At 37.9% G+C, this 15,875-nt stretch overlaps 1 protein-coding gene across 21 annotated transcripts; it reads left to right on the top strand.

Annotated features, from left to right (window-relative positions):
- The first annotated feature begins 1,443 nt into the window (after positions 1–1,443).
- Positions 1,444–15,203, top strand: LOC110878280. Of its 21 annotated transcripts, none has more exons than XM_022126560.2 (7): positions 1,445–1,679; positions 2,248–2,396; positions 2,696–2,746; positions 3,199–3,295; positions 3,373–3,461; positions 10,512–10,579; positions 14,850–15,184. In XM_022126560.2, the coding sequence occupies exons 2-7, from the start codon at positions 2,369–2,371 to the stop codon at positions 14,919–14,921; spliced, it is 405 nt and encodes a 134-aa protein (XP_021982252.1). In that variant the 5' UTR covers positions 1,445–1,679; positions 2,248–2,368; the 3' UTR covers positions 14,922–15,184. The 21 variants fall into 21 exon arrangements, 4 of the variants coding, with proteins under 4 accessions (XP_021982252.1, XP_021982251.1, XP_021982253.1 ...); XM_022126559.2 differs by having other exon boundaries at positions 2,637–2,746; XR_004889427.1 differs by lacking the exon at positions 10,512–10,579 and having other exon boundaries at positions 1,444–1,679; positions 3,359–3,461; positions 14,850–15,203.
- Positions 15,204–15,875: the final 672 nt, after the last annotated feature.

Here is a 15,875-nt window from a genome sequence, read left to right as displayed (position 1 = left end):
TTTAAGGATATATATTTTTTTTATTATTTAGTACAGAAAATTACATTTATTCAAACCGTGTAATGCGCATATTTTTAAAGATGTAATTTTTTTTATTGTTTGGTATATAAAATTACATTTATTCAACCTGTACAATAAGGTTCTTATAGATATAATTTTGTATTATTTAATATATAAAATTATATTTATTTAACCCGTATTATAAATGAGGTTTTAAAGATTTTTTGTTTTATTATTTAGTATATAAAATTTATTTATTCAACCCCGTGTAATACACGGGGTTATAACCTAGTTTAGCAATAAACTAAGCAACTCTAAAATTTTCCTACCCCTTGTAAAAAAATTCTTACGTCTTCCATAAAATTAATCCTATTCGCCTATTCTAGTTTTGTTGTGTGTACATTTTTTGGTACACTATGACAAAAAAGCCAAATTTGGAAATTGTTAGGCGCATTAGTTAGTTCATTTCCATTCAAATAATTTAAACTGAACCAAGTTTTTTATTTTTTTCATTTGTTTCGATATATACTTATAGATATGTTACATGGTATGCGGCGCTAACCCCATGCCACCTCAGCCAAAAAAGAACAATAGCCCCCCCCCCAAACCATACTGTGAGCACCATTAAGGAGGCATTATTGAATGTCAGCCATTGCAATGGCGGACAATAGCGAGCTGTTGTGTGTGTGTAAACAAATGGGGCGCCCATGGTGAGAATAGAAAAGAGTGTGCTACGTCCCATACCATGTTAGCTTTTGAGAAGAGGCAATAGAGGCCCCTGGTAACGTGGCGCATACGTGGCACGATGGAGCCCTTATCACTTCCAAACCATATCCTCTAATATTGTTGAGAAGAGTTGTGTTAATTCTTTTTATGCATGTTCATATGACGTGTTACTCTCTGTCTCATTCTCTTCTTCAGTCTGTAGGTATCCATTACCCTTCTTAGCTTAACATTCAGCATCTTTGTGTTCTTCATTTTTTAAGATGTGACAAACACGAACACGATCTAATGTCTTCACTGTAATCGTCTCTCCATAGACCTTGTGGCTTTTCAGAGAGTTACTTGTTCACTATGTATCGATGGCAAACAAACTTGAACCCGATGGACCAACCTAAAACCCAAAACATTTGGGACTGAATGCAATGGATTCTGGTATGAGATTAGTTTTAAATGTTTTTTTAGGTATGAGATGAGTATACTAGAAAATTAGACAATTGTTACCAAAATTTGCCACAAAAAAAAAAACCGTAGCAAATTTAGCCACCAATTTCCCACCACAATGTGAATTAAACATATCTGATTTGGCATGGTAGCTAAGCGGTCAAAATTTTTGTGACCATTTATTTTCGGTTGCAAATTCATGAGAAAAATAATAATTTATAAAATAACGTGGCTAAATCATCTAAAAATAAAAAGGTGTGATTGAATTGCCACCGTATTTGCGACCAATGAAATTTGAGCGGGTTTATTTTAATTTTCAATTCGGCGCGCCATGTATTAACCACGTTTCGTGTAACCCGCCTCTCCATTAATTAGGGTTTTAATCCAATTTTACTCCAAGAAAGATATTAATCTTTTGATAGCCCCTATACACCATTCCATGTCTGAATCAAAGAACACAATCATCGACTTTGTCCTGTCCACATATTAGGGTTATACTACTTCACCATTCCAAGGTATGGTTCTTGATTTCTCAATGACTTTTTAATCCTATGCCTTTTCTAAAAATTAATCTCAAGTGACGTCACTCCATCAAGCCTAAATTCATCTTCTTGTTCTTCAAATGAATTAAATATTGTTCTTTTCAAGATTTCTAGTATGGATAGATAGTTGCTACTTAGATAATTGCTCCTTTCCATGAGGACTTATTTCACTTAAAGACTCCGACTTTTGAATTTCTATGTGATTTTTTTGGGTGTTTGCTTTTACTAAAAAATTATAGTTTATGTTTGCATAAACTTGTAGTTTATCTATATCTTGATTTTATTGGTTTGTATTTATAAAATATTATGGGTAGATTAGAAACCCTAGATATTGGCATTGGGAATCTGAGTTCTTGGTAAGATCAGTTAGGTTTTCATGAGTGATTGAAAACATCTGAAATGGATCTTGATTTTTGTAGGATTGGTCTCGATCTTGAAACCAAACTGATGATGTTTATAAACATGGAATCAAGGATTCTTTCATGTTTCAGATGTTTTTTTGGGGTATTATATAGATGCTAAATGCTTGTGTTGATTATAGGTTCAGTCAATAAGATGAGATCAGATGCAATTTGCGTTGAACATGTGGCCTTCAAAGGGGTTCAAGGCATAAAACCAGTGGAAGTTGGATTCGAGCCTAAGACCTCTCTAGAGGGACTCAAATGCTTACCAGTGCCTCACCCCTTGAAGGTTCTAACTGAATTTGTTCACTCTAAATCAGTAGATTATAAGACTGGGTAGCCTTTGGTGTAGATTTATTATTATTTTTTTTGGCTAAATATTGTTTTGAGTTCTAGTAAATTTAATGTTTATGAATTATTGGATACAGAGCCTAGTTCAGACTGAAACCGATTAGATCTTGAAGATTTATAATTTCATAATAAGATACTAATCAACACTGTAAACATTGTGTTTTTCCATGGTTTAAAGAGATTAGGATTCTATAAGTGCAATTATGGAGGCTAAACATGGATATTATTTTGTATCAGCAAGGATAGAAGGTCAAAGGACTGTTAGAAGCACTCTGCCCCAAATTACAGGTACTTGATACCTTCTTCTTTGCCCATTTTTATGAAGTTATGTATTTGTTCGATTAACTAACTGATATCATGTAAAAGACTTAAGTCTTGAATGATCATATGATTGTCGAAATAATAGAAAAATGGTCATTTTTTGAAATATAAATGGAACTGATTTGATCCTTATGAGATTGACATCTTGCTAAATTAGCCAACACCATGTTCAAGGCGCTCAGCTTATGCCCCAGCATGTGAACATTAAGGTTTTACAATCGCGTCTTCAAACAAACTAGCTATAGTTTTTGAAACATTTTTTTTTCAATTTTTTCGCAGAATCGCAAGGTTTACATATTCAGATTCTTTGCGTTTGATTTAAATGTTAGAAATTAATAGATATGATCAATTTGTTGATTATTTGATTTTCTCCACTTAATAATGTATAGATTTAAGTTTTAAAACTAATATATTTGTAGTGCAGCTCAGGTGTTCGATAAAATGCTTGTACCAGATCACTGAAGAAGTTGGATTCCTTGAACAAAAAACTGCTCTATATTTTGCTTTGGTCGTTAGGTAACATCTATGACTTAATCATTTATAATTTAATCATCTGTATTTAATCTTTTCCACACCCAGCTTATCAAAATTAGGGGCTTTATTGGATTGCAATTTGGTGAGTTTGGAGTCATGAGCATAGGGGATTTCCTCAACCTTCATTTTTCCAAACTTAAATTTACATGTAAGTTTTTAGGCCTCATTTTAATGTTACAGCTGTTCTTTTGATGATGTAGTTTATCCAAGCTCTCCTAGAGAGCAACCAACAAATGTGGATTAAAATATTTTATATTCTAATCATACACCAGTGGTAGTGTGGGTTCACCTTGTTCCAAATGGGTCAATTGGGACGGGTATGTTGATCTCAAATTTTGGTCAAATATAAATATTAACTAAACAAACATTGGGGTCTCTCTAAAGCTCTCTAAAACATTAGTTAATTAATTATAAATAAAAATAGATGAATGGATGAGAAGTTTTCTTGGTCGACCAACCTAAACCTTTTGGCCCACACAAAAACTGAGCCGTTTCAATCCTATTTTTACCTATCACCCAGCTCACCCATCTACCAACCTAATAATAATGTTGAAGACTATTTTTTACTTGATATCCTGTTAATAGAGTCCCCATCCTTTCACATTATGATAACAAGAAATAAATGAGATTATCTATCTCTATAAGATAATGTGTGCTTGTATGGCTAGTGGTCCACAGGTAGAATAGACGACAAGACCAAAAACTACCTATGACATTGGTTATGACTATAATACAGGTGATGTCTGTCGTTAAGGACATGCAAAAACCAACTAAACTATGTAGATAGGATAAGTCGGATATCGAACCAGAGGAGGATTGTGGAAAGTGTTATAAGGTTAAGTGTTGATTAACTAAGACGAAAAGAAAAAAAAATAAAAATAAAGCTTTGTTGTGAGTTGATTGATTATCTAAAATTACAAACTAAAAGTGAAGTTTAAATCAGTAGGAGAGAACAATGGTTCCTCCAGATTTCAGGTTTTGCAGTAACTTCAATTATGTGTTTAATCGAACACTTACATAGACATAAGTGGACTAACCTAATCAACTAATTGTGATAACCAAAGACTAAGTACTCCGGTCAATACATAACGGGAGGTTATCTAGTGGTTACCAATCACAATTACCAACCCTAATCCCATAACAAATATATCCCAATTACTAGAACTCTCGGGAACTGAATGATCAAAGACTAAGGTTAAGCAAATGCAATCGATTACAATTAATCAACTAAAGCACAAGTGAAAAGCATCGAATGCTTAGATCACTGAGTCAAACGATTGTCACCAAACACATAAAATTAGTTAACTTACAAAAACCCTTCATCCGAAGGAAACCACTAAAAAGACTAGCCGCTCATGATGGGTTGATGATCTTCAATCGCTTCCGTCCTCCCCTCCTGCCGTCGAGATAATGATGATTGTTGTTTTTTTTTTCAAAATAGTAAAATCCCAATTCATCTCAAAGTTCACGCTGCCCCAAGTCTCGGCCCACTTGTTTTTTTTTTTTTTTTTTTTTTTTTGAACGGCCAACATAAATTTTATTAAATCTAGCTAGATGCTAGCACCAAAATTACAATCACACACAATATGTATACACCAAGCAAGGCTCTTCACCAAGCAGCCAAACTCCTCAACAGAGAATTAAAAATTAAAATACATCAAATTTCTTCCAGGCATCCCATGTGATGTTTAACTCCTTTGCTCGAATTCTGACCCAGAAAAAGCTCCTAGATTTTATCTCCTCAACCACATTAGCTACGGACAGTTGTGACCCACCATAAACTATCTCATTCCTTTGTTTCCAAATGCACCAGATGGTTATCAAAGTTATGGCTTGGAATGCCTTTCTTTTCTTCTTACCTCCTGGAGCCCATTTATAAAAGTCCAACACATCCCTAAAGCAAAAAGCATATAGAGCTGGGTATTTACACCACTGCCCAATAACATGCCAAATAATTTGAGCAAATTGGCATGTTACAAACAGATGTTCACATGTCTCTTCGAGCTCGCCACACAACGCACATACCGTCGTTGATACCGGGCTTCCTCTTCTGGCTAGCGCCTTCCTCGTAGGTAACCGTTCACCTTCAGCCCGCCAAGCGACAATCCCAATTTTTTTCGGAACCCAGTTATTCCATTTAATAACATAATTTGGCATAACGTGACCATGACTTTGGATCTTTTTTTTTACACTGTTAACAGAAAACGAACCTGATGGGTGGTGGATCCACTGCCAAATATCAGTTTCCGAGGAAGTGGAGACTGACAATAAAAGTGAACTAAGCTGGTGCAGCTCACCAATTTCTACCGTACCTGCTGGAATTCTCTTCCATGACCACTGGCATACTCCGAACTCCTGGACACGGGCTGCCACAGAGCATAACTTGTTCCTTTCGATTGCAAAAAGATTTGGGAAAAGGGAAGCCAACGGTTCCGTTCCAAACCAGATATCGACCCAGAAATATATGTCCACCCCAGACCCAAGAATGCCGATGATGGATTTAGACAAGTCAATGCCTCTAGTTTCCAAAATTCCTGCACATCTAGTTATCTGTTTCCAAGGGCCAGTTATAGAAACCTTTGTAGGGATAAAAGTCCACGCACGTGAGCTTTGGTGTAGAGCCCAGATCACCTTCCTCCATAACCCGTTTCTATCAACTTTGAATCTCCACCACCACTTTGAGAGCATTGCTAAGTTGGCGTCTTGTAATGACCCAAAACCCAAGCCACCATACTCGATTGGGCCTATAGTTTTTTCCCATGCCGTCCAATTTAGTTTCGCCTTTTCCTCCGACCCACCCCAAAAGAACACCCTCCTTAATCTCTCTAATTGCTTCAAGACTTGAAGAGGTGCCTTATATAGAGAAAAAAAATAAGTAGGAAGAGCGCTAAGAACCGACTTAATCAACGTTATCCTGCCCCCAAAAGAGAGGGTTTTTGCCTTCCAAATAGATAATCGGTTCTTAAACAATTTGATGACGGGATCCCAATTCTTAACTAAGTTCATGTTAGCTCCTACCAGAAGCCCGAGATATCGAAAAGGGAATGAACCGGCACGACACCGGAGCACATATGCCATATCACTTACCTCATGGTCTCCAACTCCAACCCCATATAGGCTGCATTTTGAAAGGTTCACTCTAAGACCGGATGCCAGGTTAAAGCACCTAAGTATTCTTCTCAAATTAAGTGCATTAGTTGTAGACCATTCGCCAAGAAAAACTACGTCATCAGCATATAAAAAATGGGACAAGATTGGGCCGCTAGTATTGCATCGGATGCCGTGATACAATCCTGCCATAGAGGCCTTCTTCATAATTCCAGTCAAAGCCTCCATGGCTATTACAAAAAGAAACGGGGATAGAGGATCCCCTTGACGAAGGCCACGAGAACAATCAAATTCTGGTGTTGGTGACCCATTCACTAACACTGATGCCCTTGCTGAGCAAAGGGTCGCCATAATCCAATCACACCATTTCATCGGGAATCCCATTTGTTCCATGATGGACCTTAGAAATCCCCAATGAAGAGAGTCATACGCCTTATGAATATCTACTTTATAGAACATGCCCATTTTTTTTGTCGATTTCATCCATGCAAAAAGCTCATTTAGGATTAACGGCCCATCCGTTATGCTTCTACCTTTAAGGAAGGCCGTCTGCTCCTCAGAAATAACCTTGCCAATTACCCGCTTGAGCCGGTTAACCAATACTTTTGAGATTACCTTGTTTATACACCCAATTAGACTAATCGGTCTAAAATCAGAAGGCCTCATCGGGTCTTTAACCTTCGGGATCAAGGCAATGAAAGAGGACGTGCAACTACGATTAATATGTGGGTTAACAAAGAACTCCTCAAAAATCTTAGCAAAATCCCCCTCCAAGCCACTCCAGCATCGTTTGATAAATTTGAAGTTAAACCCGTCCGGACCCGGGGCACGGTCACCGTCACAATCCCAAACGGCGTCCTTGATTTCTCTCAACGAAAACGGACTAATGAGAGAGCTTGCGTCTTCATCCGAAAGGACCGAAATATTTGGACAGGAGATTGATGGTCTAACAGACACTGGTTCGGCAAATATTGATTCGTAAAACCCAAAGAAATGTTGTTTGACAACAGTTGGATTCGTTTCCCAGACACCATCTATGAGAACCCCATTGATACTGTTAGAACTAATATTTGCATTGACAGTGCTATGAAAGTATCGAGTGTTCTCGTCCCCTTCAAGCCCCCACCTAACCCGTGATTTTTGTTTCGTATCAAGCTCCTTAAGCCGCTCATATTCCATAATGAAATGCTTATCGGTTGTTCTCATCTCTAATTCCAGTTGGTTCAAATATCTGTCCTCCGCCAAAATTTCTATCATTCGTACCCGATTTTTTCGAAACCAATATTGTTCCTCACGCTCCCGCCTATCATTAGAAATCCATTCCTTTATCCTGTTTTTCAGCCACCTTAGCTTTGTTGCCAAAGCTAAGTCTGCTGGACCGTCAAATGAGAACGACCTACATTTCTCAAGAACAAAATCAACAAAGCCATGTAACTCGAACCAAGAATTATAGAACCTGAATGGAATGTGTCCGTAGTCCGACGGAACCATAGTGAGAAGCAAAGGCCTATGATCCGTGTAAGCTCTGTCGAGGGCTTGTACGGCAACCGTAGGCCAATTTTCCACGAGTCCGATACACACCAGGAACCGATCAAGTTTGCTTAACTTATCTCCTTGATCAGACATATATGTAAACCTTGCTCCTCCCATATTCGGTTCGAGAAGCGCCGCCGCAAGTATGAAATCATTGAAAGCCTCGGCATTTGATGCCACGTACTCTGAGTTAAACCGCTCCTCCGGACTCCTGACGTCGTTGAAGTCCCCCATAAAGACCCACAATCCCTGTCGTGAATTCCTCAAACTAACCAACTCTTCCCACAAAACTCTTCTGGCCACCGGTATGTTTGGCGCATAAACATTGACGAGGTTTATACGAGTCCCAGAGGCCACAAGAGTCCCACCAACACAGAGAAAAAATCTATCCTTTATCACTTCGTCACAATTGAGCAAGGACGGATCCCACATCGAAACTAAGCCCCCCGACCTCCCATGAGAATCGACCACAGCTCTTTCGAAATCCGACCTCCCCCACAGTAGATTAAAACCGAAATCAAAAGAATCCTTCAGTTTAGACTCTTGAATCGCCAAGAAGTGTACCTTGTTACTCGTTTTTAGGCCACGAATCCAGTCTAATTTTCGGGAATTTCGGACTCCCCTGAGATTGACGGATAAAATATTCATTGATAACCAGTTTCAGCCTCCTCACCAATAATCAGATTTGCAGTATCATTTTCGAATCCGTCCATTTTGATTCCAATAATAGCCCCCACCTGAGTTGTCAGATCAACCTCTGTTACCAGAGGAGATTCGGTTACTACCAAAGTATCATCCAAATCTGCATCTAACCGAACCTCGGCTGCATTGGGAACCGCTGAAGGTTCATCGACATCCGGGAAAATAACCTGGGTGACATCTGGAGGCATATCATCATTTGAGGAAGATGATTGATCACGAGATGAGGCCACACAATTTAAATCAATAGTTTTAGACTCATGTTGAGGATGGCCTAAATTTGCCTTAACCTGTGGACCTTGTGTAGAGCCAATCGAAGGTGGGCCCACTTGTGATTTGTATTATCCAAAAACCGTTCACCAATGAGTCCACATGTCCCTCTTTTCTTTTCGAAGTCTGCTTCCCACTAAAGTCCAAGATGTCGGCCCAATCCAAAAATAACAAATCCCCTCAAGTCCCATATGTCGAGGGAATGGCTGAAGATAGCCCACCTCAAGTCCACGTGCCAAAAACCTCTTATCTTATTCCCTTCTTGATTAATAAACTCATTGGGCCAAAAAGTCCACACACATGCACGTGATTACCTGCCAATAAACCCTCCTCAATGCGTGATGATGATGTCTGACCTTTGTGCATTATGGCATAAAAAGTGATTGATGATATTGTTGACTAACAAAACCCCTTGGTCTGCGTGTATTGCTCCTCCCAATTCGTTCCTAGTACCTTTCCCTCAATTGTGATATATCCTCAATAATTATTTAAGGTGAAATATATTAACCAATAATAATTAGTTGCTGTCAATCTTGTTCCCCATGTATTCGTGCATGTCTTTTAGCCTCAACCGTAGCCTACGGTTATTACCGTAGGTTACGTTGTATACCTTCTGTCCACTGTGCATTGGATTTCAACTTTCAGTCATTAGCACTTGCCCCCTACACTTCACACTTTTACATTTCTCGCAACTCCAAGCTAGCATGTCCGATACTAATCCCGAACAACACCATTTACTATGTTTATCAACTTCGGCCATTCCGTTTCATATCTAACCACTCTAACCTCACCATATTACGCGATTAACCTGTAAATTCACGAAAGCTCGTAGTGAACATATTCAAAACATATAATCACGTAAACGGAAATAAATCACACAAAATAAGCACGTTAACACTCGGGTTTCATACCCTCCATCACATCCCCACACTTAACCTTGATTGTCCTCAAGCAACCATTACAAACATTACTCACCTAATTAACAAATCACCATGAAATACCTTACCGAATTATCAAGTTAAGATCCAAAGTCATACCCGTCCCATAGACTGACACAATCGAGGTTGACAATCTGACAAATAAGTGATAAGCGTTTAAAACAATTTAAGACTTGTCTAACTAAACCTAACATGCTTATATTACTACACACATGCCACATGCCCCTCACAATAATCACTCCTCTCGGTTTTATCAAGACTAGCATGTAATGTGCTAGTATGTAATTCACTCAAAACCAAATATGCTACCTTGTAATCATAAGCTTGTATAGCAATCATACCTCCACTGTATCAAGTAACGTAACACATATCAAAAGGACTTTTGGGTTTTGGGTTTTGGGTTAAGGGTAAAGGTAGGGAAATATTTTTGGCTTTTTTATATTTATTGGCGAACACAAATGAATATACCAAACCATGACAACTTTTTCACAATAACTACTAACACATTGGGTTATTTTTCAACCCATTTATTGAACACGAACATAGCAATGATTTATGTTTTTTTTCTTTCATTCTTTTCTCTTTTTTTTTTTCAATTTTTTTTTCTTTTTTTTTCATAACATATTTCTAAACATTCTTGTCATTCATAGTTGGTAATCAAACAGGTCAAACAAGGAGTAGCAAACGAAGGGTAAAAGGCTCAACATGGTTAACTAAGGTGGGTGGAATCAACATCAACATATGAAACAACGAAGGGATCCTAATGCCTTTATCATTTATGTGCATACGCTAAACCACAGTCTCGGCACGTATCAAACCACACAAGTTCTAACACAAAGCAACATATGGCCTACTCTTAACAATTGAACATTTATTGTAATTCAACTATCACTAAGTAGGCTCAAATATCTCACCGAATAAAGGGAATATAGGTTACCGACACGTAGCATGTGTAATTCCTAAAGCATGTTACCCCTAGTTAGGCATCTCTTCTCAACTATTTTTTTTAACTTGCCAGAAATACTCTCATGCAACTTAAAGGGACAACCATGACTAGGGATCTAAGTTAGTTTAATATCAGTAGGAACCCTTTAGCGATTGAAAATGTTCGTTTTCATGTAGTTCAAGCATACTTGTGACAAAATTTTTCAATTTTAGCCCAATTTCAACCCTTCAAGCATTTAAGATCACAATCTTACCAACCCTCTCTCGAGTTACCGCATCCCCACACTTGGGATACATTGTCCCCAATGTATGGTGCAATTTATAGTCATAACCTGAGAGATACCACCCGCAAACCATGAACGGCTAACAACTAGACGACTCGACACATAAAACCACTCCCAACACAAAAATTTCACACCACCAAATACACGAAAACAAATAAAACACAAGATAGATAGACACATGCACCTGATCAGAAAACAAGTGAGTGTCTGTGGCGGTGTAGCTGCTGCGATCTAACCGGAACATACGCCCCTCATAGATTCTTTGAGATCTCACCAGGGATGTTGCCAAACATCCCCACACTTGAATCATTGCATCCGCGGGAATTAAACGTAGTAACCTGTCAAAACACAAACACACCAAAACGAGACAAACCAAAATACAATACAAACTCTACATCCTCGGGCTGCCTCCCGAGAGCGCTAAGTTTTAGGTCTTCAGCCAGACCATACCTGATATGCGTTACGGTGGTCTCAATGCACACTTACCCCTTGTATTTCCCATGAATGCACAGTACCTGACATCGTTGATCCAGCGGGGTCTAATTTTTATCAAGATGTCTACTGAAGCACTACAATCCGGCCTCAATCCACACTTTCCTATCGAGTTCCCAACATACACTCGATAGTTTACTCTCCATAAGCGTTTCTTTTTATTCAATATCAGCAGATAAGTTGGATTGTTGCACAACCACTTTATGATGATCCGCCTGATGTCCTTCACCGCCACCTTCTTCATCTCTATATGTGCATCCCCACACTTATTTTGTGGAATGTCTTCTTTCACGTCATCACCTTCTACAATTTTCTCCACATCTGACTGTTCAGCAATTGGGGGAATCACCGGTGTGGTATTAACCTCCACAACCTCATCCCTTACTTGAGAAAGAGACATCTGTAGAGACACCCATCTATCCCTGGCTTGGCGTTTTTCCATTGGAGTCATTCTTGGCCCATCGTCCTTCACTTCAACCATCAAAAGGTTATACTTCGTAATCCACATCTCCAACTGGTCCTCTCTTGACAAGTCAGGTTTCGCCAATTGCTCTTCAATGTATGTCAGCTCTCTTTGTCTTATATATTCCATAAGACTTCTAAATTCGGGTGATTGATAGTAACTATCTGACTGGGGTGCACATTCAGTCTCACCCTGATCAACTGTATACTGGGTATGATAGGCATCCTGATAGTGTACTGGATGGTCTTCATAAGAAAATTGAGAGTATTCATTATAACAATGGTCATACTCCTCTTGGTAACTCACGCTTTGTACCATCCCCGGATCATAACTACTCTCATACCATGTCTGCTCATCATAAAAATAATTTGTATCTGATTGGTAATCATATGCAACTCGCTGCGAATCAGAATAAGAATAGTATGGGTGGACATCATCATCAGAATAAAAATCCAACTCATCTGCTCTCCTTTGTTCGTCCTCACACATTTTCCGGAACACAGGACAATCGTCACGCGTGTGACATGGACTACCACAACCTCGGCATGACCAGTAAGCACTTTCCATAATAAGATCTGCAATAAATATGCACAGACAAAACTAGTATACCCAATGTAAAAGCAAACAGTGGAATATGTGACGAATAAGATACTATTTTTAGATTTTTTTTTTTTTTTGAATTTTTTTTGATTTTTTTTTATCTATTTTACTAAAAACTTAACACTAAACACTTTGCACACGCCTCCCCGGCAACGGCGCCATTTTGATGTCTGTCGTTAAGGACATGCAAAAACCAACTAAACTATGTAGATAGGATAAGTCGGATATCGAACCAGAAGAGGATTGTGGAAAGTGTTATAAGGTTAAGTGTTGATTAACTAAGACGAAAAGAAAAAAAATAAAAATAAAGCTTTGTTGTGAGTTGATTGATTATCTAAAATTACAAACTAAAAGTGAAGTTTAAATCAGTAGGAGAGAACAATGGTTCCTCCAGATTTCAGGTTTTGCAGTAACTTCAATTATGTGTTTAATCGAACACTTACATAGACATAAGTGGACTAACCTAATCAACTAATTGTGATAACCAAAGACTAAGTACTCCGGTCAATACATAACGGGAGGTTATCTAGTGGTTACCAATCACAATTACCAACCCTAATCCCATAACAAATATATCCCAATTACTAGAACTCTCGGGAACTGAATGATCAAAGACTAAGGTTAAGCAAATGCAATCGATTACAATTAATCAACTAAAGCACAAGTGAAAAGCATCGAATGCTTAGATCACTGAGTCAAACGATTGTCACCAAACACATAAAATTAGTTAACTTACAAAAACCCTTCATCCGAAGGAAACCACTAAAAAGACTAGCCACTCATGATGGGTTGATGATCTTCAATCGCTTCCGTCCTCCCCTCCTGCCGTCGAGATAATGATGATTGTTGTTTTTTTTTTTCAAAATAGTAAAATCCCAATTCATCTCAAAGTTCACGCTGCCCCAAGTCTCGGCCCACTTGTGATTTGTATTATCCAAAAACCGTTCACCAATGAGTCCACATGTCCCTCTTTTCTTTTCGAAGTCTGCTTCCCACTAAAGTCCAAGATGTCGGCCCAATCCAAAAATAACAAATCCCCTCAAGTCCCATATGTCGAGGGAATGGCTGAAGATAGCCCACCTCAAGTCCACGTGCCAAAAACCTCTTATCTTATTCCCTTCTTGATTAATAAACTCATTAGGCCAAAAAGTCCACACACATGCACGTGATTACCTGCCAATAAACCCTCCTCAATGCGTGATGATGATGTCTGACCTTTGTGCATTATGGCATAAAAAGTGATTGATGATATTGTTGACTAACAAAACCCCTTGGTCTGCGTGTATTGCTCCTCCCAATTCGTTCCTAGTACCTTTCCCTCAATTATGATATATCCTCAATAATTATTTAAGGTGAAATATATTAACCAATAATAATTAGTTGCTGTCAATCTTGTTCCCCATGTATTCGTGCATGTCTTTTAGCCTCAACCGTAGCCTACGGTTATTACCGTAGGTTACGTTGTATACCTTCTGTCCACTTGTGCATTGGATTTCAACTTTCAGCCATTAGCACTTGCCCCCTACACTTCACACTTTTACATTTCTCGCAACTCCAAGCTAGCATGTCCGATACTAATCCCAAACAACACCATTTACTATGTTTATCAACTTCGGCCATTCCGTTTCATATCTAACCACTCTAACCTCACCATATTACGCGATTAACCTGTAAATTCACGAAAGCTCGTAGTGAACATATTCAAAACATATAATCACGTAAACGGAAATAAATCACACAAAATAAGCACGTTAACACTCGGGTTTCACACCCTCCATCAACAGGTATGTTAATTTAGCTTTTATGCTAAGTATGTCTAGGAGAAAACATTGGTTAAAGTAACGGGTATGTTGGTTTATTTGTTTTGCTAATTATATTTAGAAAAAAACACATTGGTTAAAACTATAATAATGGGTATGTTAGTTCATTTGTTGTGTAAGTAGAAACAGTTAGTAAAAAAATTCACTATATGCTACTCAGTTTCTCTAATGTTGAATGATAGACAAATATAGTACTTGATCAATAGGGTATGTTATATGGGCTTGGTTGGGTTAAATTAAATTAAATAATATTTAAATAATTTGTACTTCTCTTTATGAATTTGATAAACTAGTTATATAGGCTAAGATTGGATTTTGTTCTTCGTCAACCAACTTGACCCGTTACCAGTTTTCTTTAATCCTGACTTTTGGATTCTTCATTAGTTTTTTTGTAGATTGAAGAAGGCAAACTTGGTTATCAAGGAGCTCGTTGAGGAAAAGGATGATGAAAAATAAAAGTAAATGGAATTATTGCAGGGTCGTTGGTTGTAAAAGAAAAGGATAAGGTGGATAAAGATACGATGCTTAATAAGATGTGACAAACTGAAGCTATGATAACAACTATTGTTCTAAGATAGGCCAAAATGTTTCGATATTTATCGTATTAGGATAATTTCGGTTATTTGATGTTTTAGTTGGTGTTTGTAATTAGAATGTTTCATATGATTCGAAACCGCAAAGACTATAACAAAAGTGTTTTGTATAATTTTGGGATTTAATAATTTTATTTCAGTGTTTATGTAATTTTGCAATTTTATTGAAAAGTAAATGTGATGAAAAAAGCAGGGAAACAATGGGAAATGTGGAAACAGGGAAACATATGTGGTAGCAAATATTCAATGTGGTTGCAAAATGGTAGCAAATAATGAATGCAAGCGGTGGCTAACTGGTGACAAATGTTCAATGCTACAACTAAATGGTGGTAGCAAATTGGTGGCTAAATTGTGGTAATATTGGTGGCTAAATGGTATCAAAACCATGGCAAAACAACCGTGGCAACTCGGTAGCAAAAAGTCACGTCATGTAGAAAAACAAGAGCGGTCGCAAATTCTTTTCACCATTTTTGTGGTGGCAAAAATCTAGTGGCAAAATATAAAAGTGGTGGCTATATGGTGGCAACAGGGCAATTGACACGGGTGTTTTTGCCATCGCACTTTCGGTTGCAAAACAGTGGCAACATGGTAATTGTGACCATTTTGTGACCTATGATGCGGTGGCAAAAACCTTATTTTCTAGTAGTGTATGGTATTAAATGATACCGGTCACAATTACCGAAGCTCACATACGTATCTACCCGAAGTATACCTGTAAACATTTTCTTTTGTAGTTGTGTAATAAAATTTGTATATTATTTCACTAAGTAGCTTTTTATATTTTTAAGACTAAATTGCATAAATCAACCTTTGTGTT

Source organism: Helianthus annuus, chromosome 3, assembly GCF_002127325.2.
Source record: "Helianthus annuus cultivar XRQ/B chromosome 3, HanXRQr2.0-SUNRISE, whole genome shotgun sequence".
NCBI classification, from domain to species: domain Eukaryota; kingdom Viridiplantae; phylum Streptophyta; class Magnoliopsida; order Asterales; family Asteraceae; genus Helianthus; species Helianthus annuus.
This window is presented reverse-complemented; position numbering and strand designations above follow the sequence as displayed.